The following is a 22179-nucleotide window of genomic DNA, read 5'->3' as shown; positions in this document are numbered from 1 at the left end:
CCTTTAAGTCCACTTCAGACAGACAGAGCTCTGTATGTGCTGTGTGGGGGTCCAGTGTGAGCTGACAGGAATCTGATTGAAGAGAAGAGGATGGTTAGAGGAGAGACGGTTATAAGTCAAATTCCTTAACACTAGAACTTCCACCTGCAGTCATTATGAAGGTTACATTTTAAACAACCTCAGAAGTAAAATGAAAGACAAACTATTGGATACAACTCAAAAGTTTTATTCAAGCACATCGTATCAGACATCTGCACAGCCAAAACGCTGTATTTAAATGAGCAGTTAAACATATAAGGATTTATTTTCTAACTTGACACATATAAAGCACTACTTCAAAAAATGAAAAAACTATAATAAAATAAACATTTCAAAAGAAACTAGTGTGTAAACAGATGTATACAGGTACATAAACTGCAAAAACTAAATTATTTTAAAAAGTAACATAAAAAAAGAAAATAACGAAATTCCCATTATGTAACGTGAATGCGCTTTCAAAGTAACACCCTAAGTAACACAATCCACACAGATGTAGCATTTGTCAACTTTTCCTGTGCATTTACCACAAACTGCTCTTTCACATTGGGCACAGATATCAGAAGTTTTATTTTTATTGTATTTAGCTACCTGGCATTGTTTTCTCTTGCATGTGTCACTCTGTGCAGCACTGAATCCAGTTTGATCAGCAGCAGCCTGCTGCTTTGCAGTTTTCTGATTGAAATGTTTCTGCCAAAGCGCTGTTGCTAGCTTCAAGATGAAATCTCTCCTACTGATATTTTTCCCCGGTGCATTCCTTGTGCAAAACGAAGGAATTGATGGCTGCCAGGTCCAGTACATTGTAAAACACAGCAACTGTCCACCAGTGAGAACGGCTTTCACAGAGTACTGACGTGCCATCTGGTCTAAAATGTCCACTCCGTACTTTGTGTCATTGTAGAAATGTATGCCAATTGCAGTTGTAGCTACAGTACAGTGTAAATGAAAAGCCCAGAGAGTGCTACTGTATGTGTTTTGCAAACTCTTCTGTGCCTGGGGAGCCCTCTCTGTGGTCATGGCACTTCAGTGGCATCATCCTGGCTTTCACTGGAGGAACTGTATGTTTCATAAATCCGTGATTCATCGCTGTCGTGATCACTCACATTCCCTGCATCAGAATTATTTGTGGACGAAGGGGTAGGCATATCAATCGCTTTTTCAGTGGTAAAAGGTCTTTGAGACATTTTGTGTTTCAGCCTAGTCTCTGGCAGTGTACCTGTGAGTAAAATAACAGCTTGATACTATAGGGAGGGTGTGCGGTCCAGTGGTTAAAGAAAAGGACTAGTAACCAGGAGGTTTAAATCCCGGGTTCAAATCCCGGCTCAGCCACTGACTCATTGTGTGACCCTGAGCAAGTCACTTAACCACCTTGTGCTCCGTCTTTCAGGTGGGACCTAATTAAGTGACTCTGCAGTTGATGCATAGTTCACAAACCCTATTCTCTGCAAGTCACCTTGGATAAAGGCTTCTGCTAAATAAACAAATAATAATAAGACAGCAGACTATATGTAAGGGATACTCATGTAGCCAGCCAGATGCCAGTTCTCAAAATAATTGATAGTATTACAATAGATCTTTAGATAACACATGTCTAGACTTCAAGAGCCATATTCAAAGAAGAAGACTACTGCTGTAAGCTCAGTGGAGGTAGACTTGTTTTTAACCTTGTTTATTTTGTGTTAACTCAACCTTTTGTTATGTAAGTTTTGGAAAATAAATGTGCTCTAGTTTGTGCTGCGGCTGTGTACTGTATGCAGTTGTTTGTGTCACCCAAACCTCTCCTCCTTAGAATTCTATCCATTCTCAAATCACTACACAGAGAAATCTGTTTCACACCAACCTGTTGTGGTTATTTTGACTAATTTCTGCTTGCAGTCCTCAATATGGCCTTTAAGTTCAGTTACAGCTTTCCTCACTGCCACAAAAGAGATGTCTGTATTGACAGTAAAGCTGGGTAAGTCTCCAGCTTCAGGAGGGGCACAGAGAGACTGGATATTCTACAGCAGGAAAGTGGAGAAAAGGAGTTTTCAGTGAAACAGAATGGGGTCCAAAACATTCCTGGGGATTAATTCAATTGGAGAGGTCTGTCTGAAACCGTCCCAGTTATGTACTTGAGATTTTCTAACAAGCAGTGATGTTACCTGTAGAAAGTGGATGTGATCCTCTGTCTCTGAAAGCTGTTTCAGCTCAGTGTTTCTCCTCCTTAGCTCAACAGTCTCCTGCTCCAGTTTCTTCATGAGTGCTTTAGCCTGATTCAGCCCAGTAACCTCAGTCTGGATATTGCCAATGGATTGGATCAGCTCATTAGAGATCTTCTCACTTTTCTCCATTTCTTTCTGTGCAGAGCTCTGCGTGAAAAAAACACAGTCACTAAGTCATGTTTAGAATCTATAACAAAATATGTTTAGATAGTGTCCTTCTGATGAGTCAAAGGGTTTTGGTCTGTAATTCAGCCTCCCGACAGTAGAAGGCAGCAAACCAACTCAGGACTTCCCTTACCAAGGTCTCGTGACCGTGGCGAAAGTCATCTTTATGAGGGGCGTCACCTTGGTGAGGGGCAGAAGTGCGAGTATGTAAATTCTGGGTGGAAACTTTACTAATATTTTCTTTTCTGTTTTATCCCCTTTTTTATGTCCGGGGACACTGTGAAGAAGACTAAGGACGTTTCCTCTTCCCTTCTTTTGACCATTACTCCAGCACCCCCTCCCTGATGCCATTCTTTCTTTTTGTTGTTTTGTTTACTTGTGTTGTGTAGCGAATAATAGTAATAAAACTTTTTATTTTGTTACATGCAAATTACTGTCCATTGTTCCATTGTTACTCACGTGCCTCACAGTCCTATTGTAACAAGCAGCCTTTAACACCTGTGGACAAGTGGGTAAGTGAGTGCAGGTGACCCGTCCGGGTCACTGGGCTTGGGTACCGTAGCTCCTCCCTTTTCTAGATGGCTGACTTCCACCTAACTCAAGGAATAAATTGTCATGCCATTTAGTTCAGGGTACTCTGCTTCTTTTACACAGCGCCCTCACAGGTCGGGAGGGAGGTCTAACACCAAGACTCATTTTGATCTCTGTCACATATCCCACTGCTCAGAGTGGAGCCGAAGGAACACTCGGCTAAATCTACCTTTCCCATTACTCCCCCCTCCCGTGAAAAATAATCCACATTTTGGTGGTCTTTCTGGTGTGTCAACTAAGGGATTAACCAATTACAGTCCAATATCAGACCTGGTCTGACACTGCAATTTTCCGACATCATCAAAAAGAACAGGTCTCTAGTCGTTTTTTGTCCAGAAAAAGCCGAGAAAGCCATTTAATGGCCGAGTGAGACCGATAGGAGCCAAGAGAAGCTGAAAAAAAGGGGCGTATCTCATGAATACAGATTGCCCCGGCACCACATAGATAACACGGACATAAACAAACAAGATAGCTGCTTCTGCATCCAATGCTCAAAGAATATCACCGACATTTGCAGAGCTTCTTTTAGATGTTATAGTATTAAAAAAATGACTTGGATCACATTATTGAGGAGTTTGGTGATAAAACGAGTGATCAGGAGATGATTTACGGTATGCACTACTATAAAGAGGTATGTGAAAAATACAGCGAACTAGGGGTGGGGCGGGGCTGGAGATGCAGTACTGAGTGTCCTGCTGATATGCAGTGCCTTTTAAACCTGTTTTACTGTGAAAAAATACTTTGTGTCTAAAATAAACTGCACGTGTGAAAATAAATTGGACCTGATGCGCCTGAGACACGCTGAATAAATGGACCGCTAAGGATTAACCACTGTGGCATACTCTGGGATAAAGTGGCGGTAATAACAGGCTAACCCCAGTAGAGACCTCACCTGAGCCTCACCTCACCTGACCACACCAAAACCTGGACCTTGGTGACAACAGGTTTCACCCTGTCATCCCCCCATTATGAATCCCAAATATTATGTCTCTTTCTTGGCAACTGCAAGTTAGCTGTCAGCCAGGCTGCCGTTAGAGACTGAAGGATGGCTGTGATCCTAGCCAAATGCTCTCACCACATCAACGATATACACTGCCACATATTCACGATGTGGATGTAAAACCTGGTCCATCAGTCTCTGAAAGGCAGCGGGCACACCATGAAGCCCAAACAGAATGGTTGTGAAATGAAACAGCCCCTCTCGTGTTGAAAATATGTTTTTCTCTCTGGAACTGCAGGTTAACGGGATCTGCCAATATCCCTTCGTCAGGTCCAAAGTGAAAATAAACCTTGCGGTCCCCAGTCTATCTAGAAGCTTATCGACCCGAGGCATAGGAAATGCATCAAACTTGGCAATAGTGTTTACCTTACGGAAATCAACACAGAAGCGGTTGGTGTCGTCCTTTTTGGTCACTATCACAATTGGACGGCACCACTCACTCCTGGAAGGCTCAATCACCCCAAGTTCAAGCATCGCCCATACCTCTTTGTGAACGCCACTTCGTTGAATTTCTGGGAACCGATAAGGTCTCTCTCGCACTGGGGGAGAGACAATGGCATAATTAACAAGGTTAGTTCTACCAGGCACTTCAGAAAAACATTGTTGAACTCCTCAATTAACATAGGCAGCTCATGTTGCTGATCAGGAAGTAACTGTGCCCCCATCAAAATGTCTTTTGTGCTAGAGATCCTAAATCATCCTTTACATTGTCTGGGGCTATAAATAAGGCCTCCCTTGCCTGCAAGGGCTTTAATAAATTTATATGATAAATTTATTTTTCATTACAGCGATCGGGCTATCTAATTTCGTAATTCACTTTTCCTATAGCCTGAATCACTATGGCCCCTGCCATTTGGCACATAGTTTTAATTCAGAGGAGGGAAGCAGCAGCATTACCTTATCTCTAGGTCAAAAGTTTCAAATTAATGCATTTTGATTGTAATGTTGCTGTTGCTGGTGATGAGCCAATTTGAGATTGTCCTGGGCCAAACGACCGACCACATCTAGTCGATCTCCAAGTAGGAGCACATGCTGCACTACATTTCTGGACGAACCTTTGTGCTCCTCCCACCCCTCTCTCAACAGATCAAGAATTCCTGCGAGGCTGTTGGCCGTACAAGAGCTTGAACGGGGGGAAACCTGTCGAACTCTGCGGCACCTCTCTCACTGCAAAAAGGAGGTAGGGAAGAAGTGATGCTCAATGTTTTTGCTCCTGATTTACAAATCGTCTCAGCATCTGCTTCAAAGTCTGACTAAATCGTTCCACCAAACCATCCGTCTGTGTATAATAAACAGATGTCATTTTTTTGTATACTTGCTGTAACGTATAAGACAAGAAGAAGAAGTTCCGTGATCAGTCACGATCTCCTTGGGGATCCCTACTCTAGCCACAATCTGCACTAGCTCTTTGGCTATCGCAGCGGCACAAACGGACCTCAAAGGAACTGAGGTATCGTGTTGTGTAATCTACCACCACTAATATATGCGTATACTCTGAGTCAGAAGGTAGCAAAGGGCCCACTATGTCCATTGCAATGCGTTCAAAGGGGGTGGAAATAATCAGCAGTGGAACCAAAGGGGCGGGGCGCACTCAACCCTGCGCTACTCGCTGGCAGTCTGGGCATGTGGCTACATATTTCAGCACATTATTATGAAGTCCTCACCAATAAAATTGAGCCAATATTTACTCCCTTGTCTTGTCAGCTCCGAGGTGCCCCGCAAAAGGGATATCATGCGCCAGCCTCATGACCTCCAGCCGACAAGACAGGGAACCAATAATTTTGTTACATGCTGTCCTGTGCCCGTGGCAAGGTTTGCCCTATACAGAAATTGCCCCTTGTTAATGAAATGTGGAAATACTAGCGCCCCAGCGCCTTCAACATCCTTACCTTCAATAGACTGGACCTGTCCCCAAGTGTGCACTAGTGAGGGGTGGTTATTCTGATAACCCAAATTCACATATATAGAAATTCTACAACAACAAAACTGCTTGACAGTGTAGTAAGCATAGGTAGGTTTGGTTCTGATACCTTCCAAAAATGCATTCACTTTAGTACTTTGTGAGTATTATATTTACCTTCAGCAATTTTATTATCAAACTCATTACATGTACCAAAAGAACCATAAAAATCATAAAGGACTTTGAAACATTGTTTTATATTTATAGTTTCCACCTCAATACCAAACACCACCCCAGTGGGCACACGATATTATAGTGACGTTGTGTATTGGTTGTATTTGAGATGGAACGTCGGGCAACCAAAATATAACCAATGCGTCTTTTTGACGACATCGAGGCAGCAGCTACACAGACAGACAGATGCAAAACACATACTGACAGTGAACACAGCATACAACTATTTACAAGCAATCACACCCCCCCCCCCCCCCCAGCAGTTCAATGCAGCACCAAAACGTCCCATTCATAAGTCCTGCAGGACCTGATGCTACATTATATTAAACCAAAACAATAACAATAATAACGATACGGTTCACTTGCCTTTTTCAATGAATATAATATAATTAATAGAGAATAAATACATACTAAGTTAACAACTACCTAGCCTAAGTTTAATTAATCATTATTGTAATCTACCAGCGGCTTCTGTTGCATACACATCGCTGATAATAGTGCAAACCGTGGGTCAAACCAATGTTCGTGCTGGGGTTTTTCATCTATGTCTTCCTTCTGGAGTGCCCCTGAATGCTTTTTAATTTGTTTGTTTTTTAAACCATTTAAATGCAAAACCATAACAAAACATGTATACAGGCTTTTTTCAATTTTTAATTATTTGTCCTGCGGTTGCCTTTAATTAATTTCTCTGCACGCGCTACTACTTTGTATATATGTAATATGTGATTGTAAACATCAAACACTAGTACGTACAATACTCTTTCAAATAAATGTGTTATGCTTTTGAATGTGCACTTCTTTGGGTCGGTACCAGGGTTGCCAGATCTCTGTGAGAAAAAAAGCCAACTGGACTTGAAAAAGAAGCCCAAAAGAAGCCCAACCACCCCTGTGCATCATTTCCAGTCACATGAACATTAAATTGTCTTTATCATGTTATTCAACTTGTCTATGGCTTTAAAAAAATACTGGGGTCAGCGTGGCATGCAGGATGCGCACTCTAGCCTGGAGATCTCAGGTTTGAATTCAGGCTATGTCACAGCCGACTGTGACCGGGGGTTCCTAGGGGGGCGGCGCACAATTGGCCGAGGGCCGCCCGGGTAGGGAGGGTGTACGTTGGCAGGGGAATCCACGCGTACTAAGTTAGCCTTATACTTCATAGTACTAAGTTAGTCCACCTGAACAGGATCATCTGACGTCCGATTTGGTATGATGCTGCAATCAGGATCTTGTTTAGTCTGATGTAGAGGATGCTCCATCTGTGGTGGATTAACAAGTGTACTAACTTTAGTCCAAGTAAGTGGACTAAACCTGCTTGATGCACTAGTTAGACGCGTCAAGTGGACTAACTTTGGTACGCTGCAATCGACCCCCTATGTCTTACAGAGAAAACAAAAACCTGGTAGATAATGTGTTTTGCTTTTGTATACAAAAATGATATTTAATTGAACAGACTTTTGCAGTGTTAACCATTTTCAACATAAACGACCAAGCATGAAAAGAAGCCTAAAATATAGTAAAAAGCTGCAAGGTAAAATTGTAAGCGACTCTGTGGAAATAGAAGACTAATTCCATGTTTTTAAAGCGGAACTGGCAACCCTGGTCGGTATTATTGTCATTGCTTGCGCCCCGGCACCTCTTTCTTTACAAATTAGGCGCTGCGTGCATGTGTTAGGTCTTGTTTCAGATTGCACGAGAACAGTCTGTTGTTGCCATGAAAACAATCTGTTGATTGACAGGTTTGAAAGTTGCACTCGCGCAATCTCTTTGGCTGTGTGAAAGGGTTATGACGGTATTACACCGTGCAATTGCATGCTGTGTGACGGGGTATTTTACACACTCGTTAAAACGTTTCAGAGATGACACAGTAGGTGCATTTCTGTGTGAAAATGGTGTTAGACGTCATTTTAAGGTTATTTTAGGTTGCGGTATGTCTGTTTAAAAAAATGTCCTGTTAGGCCAGTTTTATTGTAACCTTTTTGTGTTAAGAAGGAGCACGATTTTCTTTATCTATACGTCATTATTATTAATAATAATAATAATAATAATAATAATAATAATAATAATAATAATAATAATAATAATAATAATAATCATCATCATCTTCAATCCATGGTTGTATTTAACATGACGTGAATTCAATTAAATTATATATTTTTTAAAACATATGCTTCCGATTATAAAATACAAAATATGCACGAGAGCAGGAGTCAACAAGATGCGGCTTGGTGAGAGACTGAGCCGTGTTGCATTCGTGTTAAATCCACAAACAACGACAGTTATGCAGAAACAGACTCTTCCACATTTCAAGGTAAGGATCAGTATGAACATAAGAACATAAGAAAGTTTACAAACAAGAGGAGGCCATTCGGCCCATCTTGCTCGTTTGGTTGTTAGTAGCTTATTGATCCCAGAATCTCATCAAGCAGCTTCTTGAAGGATCCCAGGGTGTCAGCTTAAACAACATTACTGGGGAGTTGGTTCCAGACCCTCACAATTCTCTGTGTAAAAAAGTGCCTCCTATTTTCTGTTCTGAAAACCTTTTATTTGTTATTATTTAATAAAAGTACTGCTACGGCAGTTTAGCCCTGTACCTTTTGTTTTTGCTTCCTGGTCCGTGACGTCACCACACCTGCACACTGCTACCACTTTGCCACAGTGTTTATGAAACTTTAGGAACAAAACTGCATTATACAGTGTTGGAATGAACCAGGGCACATAAAATGTGTCTAATTTGATTTCTACATGGCGATGATTACATATATAATTATTATTATTATTATTTGTTTACTTAGCAGACACCTTTATCCAAGGCGTCTTACAGAGACTGGGGTGTGTGAACTGTGCATTAGCTGCAGAGTCACTTACAACAACGTCTCACCCAAAAGACAGAGCACAAGGAGTTTAAGTGACTTGCTCAGGGTCACACAATGAGTCAGTGGCTGAGGTGGGATTTGAACCGGGGACCTCCTGGTTACAAGCCCCTTTCTTTAACCACTGGACCACACAGCCTCCTCTATATAATAGTAGAAGTGCCGGATTTATTATAATAATAATAAAAGAAAGAAAAGAAAAGAAAAATGGAGCAGAAGGAAAGCTCGGATGAGCAGCAATGCTGGTTGGAGGCAGAAGAGGCTCCTATGTGAGGGTCATTGGGGACTTTGGGCATGGCTTCAGTGAATGCCCATGGTGAGACCACCTCCTCTCCTTCAAGGAGGCCTTCTTTCAGGATGAGGTGGAGACGTGTGGGGAATGGCTCTGCTTGAAGGCTCTCCAAATGCAGGCTTGAGTGCCGAAGAAAGGGAGGTGAGTGAAGAGGCCGGAGACAGTTCCAGAGCCACAGAGGGAGGAGCCACCGCAACCACTGCGGGAAGATCCCACACCCCTGCCAGCTACGTGGGAGGAGGACAGCAGGGACACTTACAGTAGCGCTCTCAAGGCCTCAAGCTGGTGCCTCATCTGCAGGCAGTAGGGGCACTTTGTGCTCAACTACCCCCTCCCAGAGGAGGTGGAGGAGGAACAGCTGCCGTCCCCAAAGAGGAAGAAGGGGAGGAGCTGCCGCCCCTGAGGCTAGCCAAGGAGCCGGTACCATCTCCATCCCCAAAAAGGGAGAGCAGCTGGGACACCTATCGCAGCGCTGTTAGTGTCTCCTGTTTATGTCCCGCGCTGAGGTCAGCATTGCCAAAGCCAGCACCACTGCCACGTCAGGGACTGCTACTGCTGGAGTGTCCTGCGCTGAGGCCAGCATTGCCATGGCTGCAGTACACAGCACCGCTGTCAGCATTTCTGCCATCAACATTGTCGTTGCCAGTAGTGCTATAGGTCCAGAGGAGCCACTGTTGACGTTGCTGTTGCCGGAGTGCCCCGTACAGCTGCCAGCCATGCCACTAGCAACATTTTCGCCCTCCTGTCAGTGGTGGGAACACCCCCGCAGAAGAAGGAGGAGGTGAGGAGACCTCCACCACAGCCCGATCACCAACCCACCCACAAGGATCCACATGGTGAAAGACAGACATGAGGGGAGGGGGGTTGTGTTTTAGAGGGGAGGTGACCGATGGCGGCCATGTGTGCTGTGCACATAGGGGGGTGGTATGTGGCAGAGTGGCAGGGCGAAAGCCATGTGTGTATGTGTTGGTGTGGGGAATAATGGGTTGACAGGGAGGGGATTAAATTTCTCTCTGTCAAAACACATGGGAATGTGGCTGGAGCTGTGAATTGAATACATGATTAATCACTCGCACATTAAAACAGCTGAAACTGCAACTTCTGTGTCTGAGTCTCCCTTCCTGGTGGAAACAGCTTTCCAGTGATGCTGTCCTGTCACATGTTCACATAGTTTTGTTTTTTAATTATGTCTCCACCTAACATTCTAAGTGATGCAAAATCTTTGGCCATATGTGGCGGGGCAGAAGGAAAGCCCTGCACAAGATGAGAGGGGGCAGAGCAAAGCCCTGCATGTAAATTAAATATGTTGCATTTAATGTATGATGATTTCAAACTTATTGTGTTGTGCAGTATTATTATTTAAAATGAAATATATTGTTTGGGAACTGGTGGTGCTGTAGTGTTATGATTTAAATATATTTAGTGTTTATTTAAAATGCAAGGTTTTGTTTGTTATTATTGATTTGAATGTGGTCTGGAGAGGTAGTGTTAGCAGCTCGTCTCTGCCAGACAGCTCGTGTGAATGCATGGTCTGTGATTATTGACTGTCGACCATGCAAACTAAAACCCTGTGCAAAACGTGACCGTCTCCAGATTAATTAATTGATTTATTGCTAGTCTGGAGATGGTCACCAGTATAAAAACCAGCAGCTTTTGTTGTTCAGGGTGGGTGTTTAAAGAGGATGAACGTGTGTGTATAGAGACGGGAAAAAAGAAACCAAAAGTAAAAAGTAAGAAAGCAAGCAATTGCTACTCATGCTGGGCTGACCAGCACAGTACTTGTTTGTGGGATTAGTGTGCAAGATTTGTTTTTGTTTTGTGTGTCACAGCATTAATGCGCTGTGTGCTTCTAAATACTCCCTCAATAACCAGGAGCTGCTACTTAAATAGTCCATATATTAATATTGGCTTGTCTTGTCAATACCTACTTTCAGTGACTCCATATCCCCCTTCAGCTCCTCCAGCTTGTGTAGTCCCTCATGGATTTTCTGTTGTATTTCTGTATGTGTCTCTCCCAGCTGCTTCTGTGTAGAAAAACAGTGACACATGGATATTGAAAACTGACAATGTAAAACTGTGAGATAGCGGGTTGTGAGAGACAGCAGGGAGGGGGTTAAAACCTCCCTGCGAGAGAAACATGTGCGGAATGTACCTTTTTGTTTGATTGTTTCTGCTTTTTCAGTTAATCAGTTTTGTTAATTGTCTTATTGTTTAGTTTAACTGTTTTATTATTTAATTATCCCCTGCACCTGGGCAGTAATTGAGAATTGGGACCAGGTGCAGGGTATTTAAGAGGAGCAGTTAGACTGCTAATGGCTGCTGAGTAGAAGGAGGCAGATGAGGTGCTCTGCTTCCGAGCAATCAGAGAGTGTAAGTGCTGTGAAACCTGTGTGTTTAAGTTTGTGGTTTGTGGCAGGTAAGCCGTCCTGCAAGTTAGTCAGGTAAATAACTGTTCAGTAAGTGCTCCAAACGGAGTTAGGTGTTTGTTTGTATTTTGTTTTATTTTTGTGTTTATTAAAATATAGCGCGTCAGCGCTTGAAAACGCCATTTCTGTGTGCTGGGTCGTATTTTAAAGGGGCACGAACCCGAGTGAGTGCAGCTGGTTCACAAAAACCTTTGCATTTTGGATGGTCAGAAATAACACAGATACAGTGGGCTCCCGAGTGGTGCATCCAGAAAAAGGCACTCTGCCCGGAGTGCAGGATGCGCCCTATAGCTTGGAGATCGCAGGTTCGAGTCCAATCCAGTTTGACTGTGGCCGGGAGTTCCCAGGGGGCGGCACACGATTGGCGAAACACTGCTCAGGCAGGGGAGGATTTAGGTTGGCCGAGGAGTCCTTGGCTCACCACACACCAGTGACCCCTGTGGCTGGCCTGGTGCCTGCAGACCTGCCTGTGTGGAATTCAAAACTGCGTGGTCTTCCGACACTGTAGTTCTGTAATGGCTGCAGGGCGAAAAAAAGCGGAGCGAGTGCTCGTCTTCGTCTCTCCCGAGTTAGTGTAGTGCAGCGGTGAGTCGGGTTGAATAATTGGGCATTCCAAATTGGGAGAAAATCGGGGGTAAAATAATTGATAATTCCAGATTAAATAAATAACACAGATACAGTTGCCTGAGGACCTCATTCAATTTCCTATTAGCATTTTTCAAATTAAAAATGATCATTTCATAGAACACACCATGACAAATTCATCAGTGAGACCCCTGCTGAAAAACCTTGAGAATGATAAAAAAAAACCTTAACCTAGACCACTAGATTATGCTTTGGGGGTGGGGGGGGTGCTGGTGACTGATCAAAATTTTTGCACATGGCTGACAGCTACGCCATTTACCTAGACTTAAAGGGCTATGCACACCGGGGAACAAAGCAAACAACACGAATACAGCATGAGTACATAAAAAAAAACACAACTGTAGCTTGTCATGAAAATACTGTTTTTGTCTGTTAATAGTCTGTTTTTGCTCCTTTTGTGGAGACGAAATAAAATAAATAAAACAAATAGTCTGGGTACACCACACACTCAGAAAAATGACTTAAATGTAAATTATTCCAAAAGAATACATCTACACATTTCTTTGTAAATACTGAGAACATGAGTTTCATAAAATACACTTTTATTGATTTTCAGTTTTAATGCAATCTTCTCAGTTAGTGTGTGAATGTGATTATTATTAATGGTCAACATTATTAAAACAAAGAAGCATCATTTTACAGAAATTCGAAACTACTGTGTGGCGCCCCCATCACTTTGACTACAATTAAGGTGAAATAAAGAGAGATAGACATACCATCAATTTCCAATTGTTCTGTTATTTCTTACCATATGGCGTCTTTCTTTGTATTGTCTTTATAACCACTGACACTGACATCATAAAGAACATTATATTTTTCGACTTTAATAATTAAATTGTCATCGATTTCTCTTTTATTTCTGTGGTAATTTCTGCATGAACGAGACAGAGTCTGACAACCTCTCCTTCGACTCTCTCCGAGTAAAGACGTGTTGTGTACAGAAACACAGAAGGCTCGCGCAGACAAAACGTCAGTTTAAGACAACAAGGCAATTCTATTTTTGGAGTAAGGGGGGAGTTTGCGTAGCAGCTACAGGAATATGTAAGAAATAACCCACGACAGGGTGTGCGGTAAGACTATTCCTACCGCACGCCCTGGGTGCGTTGTGAGGCACGGCGGTAGGCCGAGTCCCTTCAACCATCCAAGAAGTCCTGTAAGAATTGTCTTACTGCACCCCCTGGAATGGGTTATTTCGCATATAAAAGGGCAACACTTTTTTTAAAAAATAATTACACAAATTAGCTTTTTTAAGGAAAAAAATTAGAAATATATTAGTATCCTTCCACTGAGAAAAACTAGTCCCTGAAGACTGTTTGATTATAACATATATTTTGTACTTTTTTATTTGCCATAAACATTACATTGAACATTGCCATTTATAGTAACATTTTGGAGATTAAATGCCATTTGTGAATTGTAAGCAGACTGATTTCCCACATCTGAGGGAGGATTCATGGAACAGCCAAACATGGGAGGGGCTCTCGAGTGTTTTTTTTTTTTTCTTAAATAAGAAAATAAGAACATAAGAAAGCTTACAAACAAGAGGAGGCCATTCAGCCCATCTTGCTCGTTTGGTTGTTAGTAGCTTATTGATCCCAGAATCTCATCAAGCAGCTTCTTGAAGGATCCCAGGGTGTCAGCTTCAACAACATTACTGGGGAGTTGGTTCCAGACCCTCACAATTCTCTGTGTAAAAAAGTGCCTCCTATTTTCTGTTCTGAATGCCCCTTTATCTAATCTCCATTTGTGACCCCTGGTCCTTGTTTCTTTTTTCAGGTCAAAGAAGTCCCCTGGGTCGACATTGTCTATACCTTTTAGGATTTTGAATGTTTGAATCAGATCGCCGTGTAGTCTTCTTTGTTCAAGACTGAATAGATTCAATTCTTTTAGCCTGTCTGCATACAACATGCCTTTTAAACCCGGGATAATTCTGGTTGCTCTAATTTGCACTCTTTCTAGAGCAGCAATATCCTTTTTGTAACAAGATGACCAGAACTGTACACAATATTCTAGGTGAGGTCTTACTAATGCATTGTAAGGTTTTAACATTACTTCCCTTGATTTAAATTCAACACTTCTCACAATATATCTGAGCATCTTGTTGGCCTTTTTTATAGCTTCCCCACATTGTCTAGATGAAGACATTTCTGAGTCAACATAAACTCCTAGGTCTTTTTCATAGTTCCCTTCTTCTTCAATTTCAGTATCTCCCATGTGATATTTATAATGCACATTTTTATTGCCTGCATGCAATACTACACTTTTCTCGATTAAATTTCATTTGCCATGTGTCTGCCCAGTTCTGAATGCTATAGTTTCCATAAGTTTACATATAATAAAAGTCAGGCTTATTGGTCTGTAGGTTTGTTGGTTTTGTCTCCCTTTTTGTGGATCGGTATTACGTTTGCTATTTTCCAGTCTGTTGGTACAACCCGTGCCAAGAGACTGTTGCATGATCTTGGTTAGCGGTTTGTAAATAACTTCTTTCATTTCACTGATTACTATTGGGAGGATCTCATCTGGCCCAGGGGATTTGTTTATTTTAAGAGCTCCTAGTCCTTTTAACACGTCTGCCTCTGTTATGCTAAAGTTATTTAAAATTGGATAGGAACAGGTCGACATGTGGGGCATGTTGTCCGTGTCCTCCTTTGTAAAAACCTGTGAAAAGTAATCATTTAATATATTTGCTATTTTTTTTCTTCATCTATGATTTTGCCTTTTGTGTTTCTTAGGCATTTAACCTCCTGTTCTCTTGCTGTTATAATATTGGAAAAACATTTTGGAATTGGTTTTAGCCCCCTTAGCAATATTGATTTCTATCTTCTCTTGGCCTCTCTAACTTCCTTTTTGACTTGTGTTTGCAGTTCCAAGTACTCTTTCTGCGTACTTTGTTTTTGGTCCCTTTGTTTAGTGCCTTTTTCGCTGAGTATTTTTTTTGAATTGATCTATTAAACCATTTTGGCCATTTTGTTTTAGATTTAGATTTGTCTACTTTTGGGATGTAATTGTTTTGTGCCTCTAGTACTACATTTTTAAAAAACAGCCATCCTTTTTCTGTGGATGTTTTCTCCATTTTACTCCAATCTGTTAGTCTCTGTTTCATTCCTTCCTAGTTTGCTTTTCTAAAATTGTAAACCTTAGCTTTAGTCATTACTTTTGGGGTTTTAAAAAACACTTCAAATGAGACCATGTTGTGGTCTGAGTTTGCCAATGGCGCTCTGACCTCTGTTTTAGTTATTCTCTCTTCATTATTTGAAAAGATTAAATCAAGGCATGCCTCCCCTCTAGTCGGTGCCTTGACAAATTGCGTTAGGAAGCAGTCATTTGTCATTTCCACCATTTCAATTTCGTCCATCGTGATCCCCAACGGGTTCTCCTATTTTATACAGGGGAAGTTGAAATCCCCCATTAGTATGGCTTCTCCTTTTCTACATGCATTTCGAATGTCATTGTATAACAGATTATTTTGCTCAGCGTCTGAATTTGGTGGTCTATAGCATTATTATTATTATTTATTTCTTAGCAGACGCCCTTATCCAGGGCGACTTACAATTGTTACAAGAAATCACATTATTTTTACACACAATTACCCATTTATACAGTTGGGTTTTTACTGGAGCAATCTTGGTAAAGTACCTTGCTCAAGGGTACAGGAGCAGTGTCCCCCACCTGGGATTGAACCCACGACCCTCCGGTCAAGAGTCCAGAGTCCACAGCCCTAACCACTATGCCAATACTTCAAACTTTTGTCCATTATTCTGACCCATATTGATTCTGCATTGTTTTCTTTGTCCTGATTTAACACCTGGGCTTCAAGGCTATTTCTTATGTATAGTGCTATCCCTCCGCCTCTTCTGTCCTGCCTGTCTTTCCTATATAGTGTGTACCCACTAATATTATATTCGTCTCCATCACTCTCAGACCACCAAGTTTCTGTAACACCTATCACATCGTAGTTACTTTTAGTGCAGTAGCTTCAAGTTCTAACATTTGTTTCTGAGACTTCTAGCATTAAGATAAATACATTTAATAGTTGTCTTACTTGAGTTGTTGCTCTTGTTTTGATGTGGTCTCCCTTCTGTTTTTTTGTTTCTTCCCCCTTTCCTTTCTAGTTTAAATGCTTCTGGACCTCCTCAAGAATCCTTTCTTCTTCTTCTTCTTATTTATTTCTTAGCAGACACCCTTATCCAGGGCGACTTACAATTGTTACCAGATATCACATTATACATTATTTCACATTATACAGATATCACATTATTTTTACATACAATTACCCATTTACAGCTTGTTTCCTTATGACCGCCCCTATGTGATGCCAGGGGCAAGTATGACTATTCATGAGATACGCCTTTTTATTTATTTTTTTATCAGCTTGTCTCGGCTCCTGTCGCTCCCACTCGGCCATTGAATGGTTTTCTCGGCTTTTTCCAGAGAAAAAATGACTAGAAACCCATTTTTTGCGTTTTTTTGATGATGTCGGACAGGGTCCGACAATGGACCGGATAGGAATAATTTCTTTCCTAGCTCTCTGAATTTGTTTTGCAGGGATCTTGGTCTGTCTCTTCCAATGTTGTTTATACCGATGTGGACAACTACTGACGGGTCGTCTCCTGTTCGTTCTTGGAGCCTGTCCACGTTCTCAGTGATGTGCTTGACAGAGGCTCCTGGAAGGCAGCACACTGTTGTAGTAAGGGGGTCCAAACTGCGAACTGAACTTGCTGTGTTTCTCAATATGGAGTCCCCAACAATCATAACCTCCCTTCTTTTTGCTGCCTGGTCAGCACTGTTCATAGGGTCTAAAGGGACTAGGAGCTCTTAAAATAAACAAATCCCCTGGGCTGGATGAGATCCTCCCAATAGTACTCAAAGAAATGAAAACCACTAACCAAGATCATGCAACAGTCTCTTGACACAGGGGTTGTACCGACAAACTGGAGAATTGAAAACGTAATACCGATCCACAAAAAGGGAGACAAAACCGAACCACATAACTACAGACCAATCAGCCTGACTTCTGTTATATGTAAACTTATGGAAACTATAACAAGATCCAAAATGGAAAATTGCCTATATGGTAACAGTGTGGGACATATTCCCTGAATATGATAATAATACATGAATGTGTATTAGAAATGTAACTGGATTAATTAATGAAACTGTGTGTCTTGAGAAACAGGGCAAACTGCTGTGTCTTGAGAAGGGGACCCAAGAAGAGGAAGCAAGCTGCAAGCGAGTCACTACCACAAGCAACGAGACTGAGGCCCGGCTGGAAGACTGCCGTAAAACTTACAGAGACTGTTATCAGACAAACTAGTCTAGGCCTGCTGTACACCTAAAACCACAGTATCCAAAAGAAACGGTGCCCTGCTGCCTGCATAGCTAAAAGATTCAACGAAGAGGTCAGAGCAGACGTGCACTGTTTTGGATCCTATACTGAGGACTGAAGACGTGGTTGCAGCTGTTGTTGATTCTGTCGAGAATTGAAAGCTTTTTGTTGCCGAGTTTGATGCAATGTAGGATTGAAGACTTCGTTGCTGAGAGGAGAGTTTTTGTACTGGACACTTCAACAGATTGAGTTTCTAAGCCAGCAGACCAAAAGTCTTAGCTTCAACGAACTGGTGAGTATAATTCCAGTTGCATTTTCCTTTCATGGAACTAAATTAATTCATTGTAACACAGTCACATAGAATTGAACTGTTAATTATTTAGTTTGAACACTTTGCGTGTGAAATAACTTTTAGTGAAACTTGGTGAAGTAACTATAAGTAATCTACCTCATATTGTTGTATGAAGAATTTCTTAAAAAGTAAACTTGCCATATCCTTAATCTATATACCATTAATAAGCTTAATGTGATATATTCTAAGATTGTCTGCATCGTCTCAGTTGAGGCTGTGCTCGTATGTGGGCATGTGTGACCCTGTGAGCGAGTGTCTAGCTATGAGGGTGTGTGTGTGTGTGTGAGCAAAGTACTAGCTATGAGGGTGTGTGTGTGTGTGTGAGCAAAGTACTAGCTACGTCACAGCCTGCTTGCTGTTGAAGCTGATGTTTGTATGTGTGGATACAGGTGGTGTCATATTTCAATTGCCTGCTTGCCAGCATGAGAGGTTTGAATTGTGTTTTGTGCTTAGAGACTAAGAGATTTACTTTCTGACTGACTTCCTGATTTCTGTTTATTATTTGTGTACTTAATAAAATACTACTATTGATGAACCATTTCCTTGTGTCTGTGCGTGTATGTGTGTTCTTAATAAATCCTCGATCTTAGTAACACATCAATTAAATATTATTAATAAGAGAACTAATCAACCCAGATAAACATTAAATTATCAATTATTGACTTGTTCCTACAACAGTATCCTGGGAGACAGTCAACATGGTTTTAGAAAAGGGAGATCGTGTCTAACTAACCTGCTTGACTTTTTTGAGGATGCAACATTGACAATGGATAATTGCAAAGCATACGACATTGTTTATTTAGATTTCCAGAAAGCTTTTGACAAAGTCCCGCATAAAAGATTAATTCTCCAACTGAATGCAGTACAGATTCAAAGAAATTCATGCACATGGATCAGGGACTGGTTAACATGTAGAAAACAGAAAGTACTGATTAGAGGAGAAACCTCAAAATGGAGCGAGGTAGCCAGTGGTGTACCACAGGGATCAGTATTAGGTCCTCTGCTATTCCTAATCTACATTAATGACTTAGATTCTGGTAAAGTAAGCAAACTTGTTAAACTTGCAGATGACACAAAAATAGGAGTGGCAAACACTGATGCAGCAGCAAAGATCATCCAAAATGATCTAGACAGCATTCAGAACTGGGCAGACACATGGCAAATTACATTTAATAGAGAAAAGTGTAAGGTACTGCATGCAGGCAATAAAAATGAGTATTATAAATACCATATGGGAGACACTGAAATTGAAGAAGGAATCTATGAAAAAGACTAGGAGTTTATGTTGACTCAGAAATGTCTTCATCTAGACAATGTGGGGAAGCTATAAAAAGGCCAACAAGATGCTCGGATATATTGTGAAAAGTGTTGAATTTAAATCAAGGGAAGTAATGTTAAAACTTTACAATACATTAGTAAGACCTCACCTAGAATATTGTGTTCAGTTCTGGTCACCTCGTTACAAAAAGGATATTGCTGCTCTAGAAAGAGTGCAAAGAAGAGCAACCAGAATTATCCCGGGTTTAAAAGGCATGTTGTATGCAGACAGGCTAAAAGAATTGAATCTATTCAGTCTTGAACAAAGAAGACTCGTTTGTAAACTTCCTTATGTTCTTATCGAAAAATTGTATTACTTTGTAATAGCTACACACCCTTACCTGTTGAATAGTCCTTTCTGTCTCAACTGAGACTGCATCATGGCTCTTGTGTTTCTTGACAGTACATAATACACAAATACACTTCTGATCGGTTCTACAGAAGAGCTCCACAACCTTTTGATGTTCAGTACAAAGCTTCTGCTCCAGATTTCCAATTGCATTGATCAGTTTGTGCCACTTGAAAGCAGCCCCCTCATAGTGTGGCTTGACGTGTATTCCACAGTAAGAGGCCAGGCACGTCAAACAGGATTTCACAGCTTTGAACTTTGAACTCCCACTGCAGACATCACACGGCACATCTCCAAGTCCAGCATAACTTTGAGCAGGAGGAGGACTGAGCCTTCTCTTCTTGGATTCTCTAAATCTAGCCTGCATGGTGTTTCTGCACTGATCAATCCTTGGAAAGGTTGCTCTGCACTGGGGGCAGCTGTATACGCCTCTATGATGTCTGATCCCAGCAGTTCTTAATACAGCTCATACAGTAAATGTGTCCACATGGAATAGTGACTGGGTCCTTCATTCTGTCCCGAAAAATTGGACTACCAGAATATTCGTTTCTGCCTTTCTTGCTGCAGTCAGAGAGAGAATGTGACCATTCCACAACAAACAATACGTACCTGTTAATAAGCTCTAAGAGGTGGGGTTTTGGAATGAGGCCAGGTTTCGATAAGCAGGCTGAGCAGAATAGTAAGTGTAGGTACTGCTAAAAGATTCTAATGGGGCAGAATTTATAATGGGATGTCAGTGTCTAGGATGTACAGTAATTCAAACTATTGAAATAGTCAATACCCAAGATTCCCCATGAAGTTTCATCCTGGGCTGGAATCAGAATATGTGCTTTTGCTATTTCTGTTGAGATGATACCGAGACAGGGATGGGTTTCACAAGAAACGAAACTTACCTGTGTTTCTGAATTCCAGGTGTTGTGTAAAGCTCAAAGAGGTGGGGTTATGGACTGAAGCCAGGTTTAGACAAGCAGGCTGAGCAAAAACTGCTGAAACAGTGTGAGAGGGCTGGGGGAGGAGGAGAAAGTGGGACAGGAGTTTGAGAATGGCACCCTCTGTCACAGCGCTCTTTCAAGACTGAAGCTTATACTTTAAAAAGATTTTCTATAATTGACATGATCTGGTGCTTATTGTGTAGTGAATTAATTGCTTAAATCCTCAATTTAACTGAGTAACATATACACAAATGTTCGATATTGTTTTACACATAGCTTTATTTTACAGCTTTTTTCAGCCATTTTGACTCATCTGCTGTCACTCTTCCATCCCACAATGCAACACTCAGTGCCAAGAGGATGTAAGTGTGCTAGTTACACCCTCCTGGCACGAAGTTTACCTAGATTTTGCAGTTGTGTCTTTATTACTTTCTCGCTTTATTCAATGCAGTTTGTGATATAAGTTTGGTCCTTTTGGCACTAGATAGATCTCATCAAGAGCTTTAATTTGGAGGCTGTGTGGTCCAGTGGTTAAAGAAACGGCCTTATAACCACGAGGTCCCCGGTTCAAATCTCACCTCAACCACTGACTCATTGTGTGACCCTGAGCAAGTCACTTAACCTCCTTGTGCTCCATCTTTCGGGTGAGACGTAGTTGTAAGTGACTCTGCAGCTGATGCATAGTTCACACACCCTAGTCTCTGTAAGTCGCCTTGGATAAAGGTGTCTGCTAAATAAACTAATAATAATAATTTGATATATAATATGCCATTTTGACAAAAATGTCACTTACTACACCCCTCTGGTTCTGAGTCCTTGAAATTCGATGCTACTGATATTACAAAAGGTAGCCACGCCCATGAAATAAAAGAAAAAACGTCAATGATTATTATTTATAGACATTGGAGTATTTATACTTCTAAAAATTGAGAAAGATTGTGCTTCACTGATACAAGTTGAAAGCAGCAAAGTTCATGAGCAGTAGAGCGTGCTCTGCATTAGTAGAATCGCCAGACGTCTGCTTCACCCACCAATAATATATATATATATATATATATATATATATATATATATATATATATATATATATATATATATATCAGATTGTCCACTCAATCAAATCATGCATTCGTACAAGTGGAAAGTGCAGACATGATAGATTCTACTTTTTTTTCAACTGCGGTTCACTTTGAGTTGCTAGACAAAAATGAAATATTTATTCACAGTGGTTTAGAGATAACATATACTACTGTTAAAAAAATAAATTCAAAATCATTATTTATTTTACTTACATTTTTATTTGTGCATTTCTGAGTCATCCTGCATACCCTCTATGACCCTTAGAAGTACCACCATGGTACGCGTCCCCCAGTTGAAAACCCCTGTGTTAGAATATTTTGTTATTGAGATCTACACCCTCTGTGAAATAATAAGTGTAGATAGTGCTAAAAGGATCTAATGAGGGCAGGATTTATAATGGGATGTTTGAGTGTCTAGTTATGTACATGAATTCAAACTATTGGAATAGTCAATACCCAGAATT

The 22179-nt window shown here is 41.2% G+C and overlaps 1 protein-coding gene across 1 annotated transcript; it reads right to left on the bottom strand.

The window, feature by feature from the left end:
* Positions 1-228: 228 nt before the first annotated feature.
* Positions 229-20278, bottom strand: LOC131723093 (tripartite motif-containing protein 29-like). The gene is made up of 5 exons (XM_059016445.1): positions 19697-20278; positions 11218-11313; positions 2178-2384; positions 1877-2033; positions 229-1252 (listed from the first exon to the last, which is right to left on the bottom strand). Exons 1-5 carry the CDS (start codon positions 20069-20071, stop codon positions 1050-1052), a joined length of 1038 nt encoding a protein of 345 aa, XP_058872428.1. The 5' UTR covers positions 20072-20278; the 3' UTR covers positions 229-1049.
* Positions 20279-22179: the final 1901 nt, after the last annotated feature.

The sequence above is a fragment of the Acipenser ruthenus genome, chromosome 53 (assembly GCF_902713425.1).
Source record: "Acipenser ruthenus chromosome 53, fAciRut3.2 maternal haplotype, whole genome shotgun sequence".
NCBI classification, from domain to species: domain Eukaryota; kingdom Metazoa; phylum Chordata; class Actinopteri; order Acipenseriformes; family Acipenseridae; genus Acipenser; species Acipenser ruthenus.
This window is presented reverse-complemented; position numbering and strand designations above follow the sequence as displayed.

Excerpts from the sequence above, each read along its gene's own strand:
- LOC131723093 (XM_059016445.1), bottom strand. The coding sequence starts at position 20,071 with ATGCAGGCTAGATTTAGAGAATCCAAGAAGAGAAGGCTCAGTCCTCCT. Across the intron at positions 2,034-2,177 it reads ATCACATCCACTTTCTACAG|AATATCCAGTCTCTCTGTGC; the intron begins GTAACATCACTG and ends TTCCTGCTGTAG. Across the intron at positions 1,253-1,876 it reads AGTCAAAATAACCACAACAG|GTACACTGCCAGAGACTAGG; the intron begins GTTGGTGTGAAA and ends TTTTACTCACAG.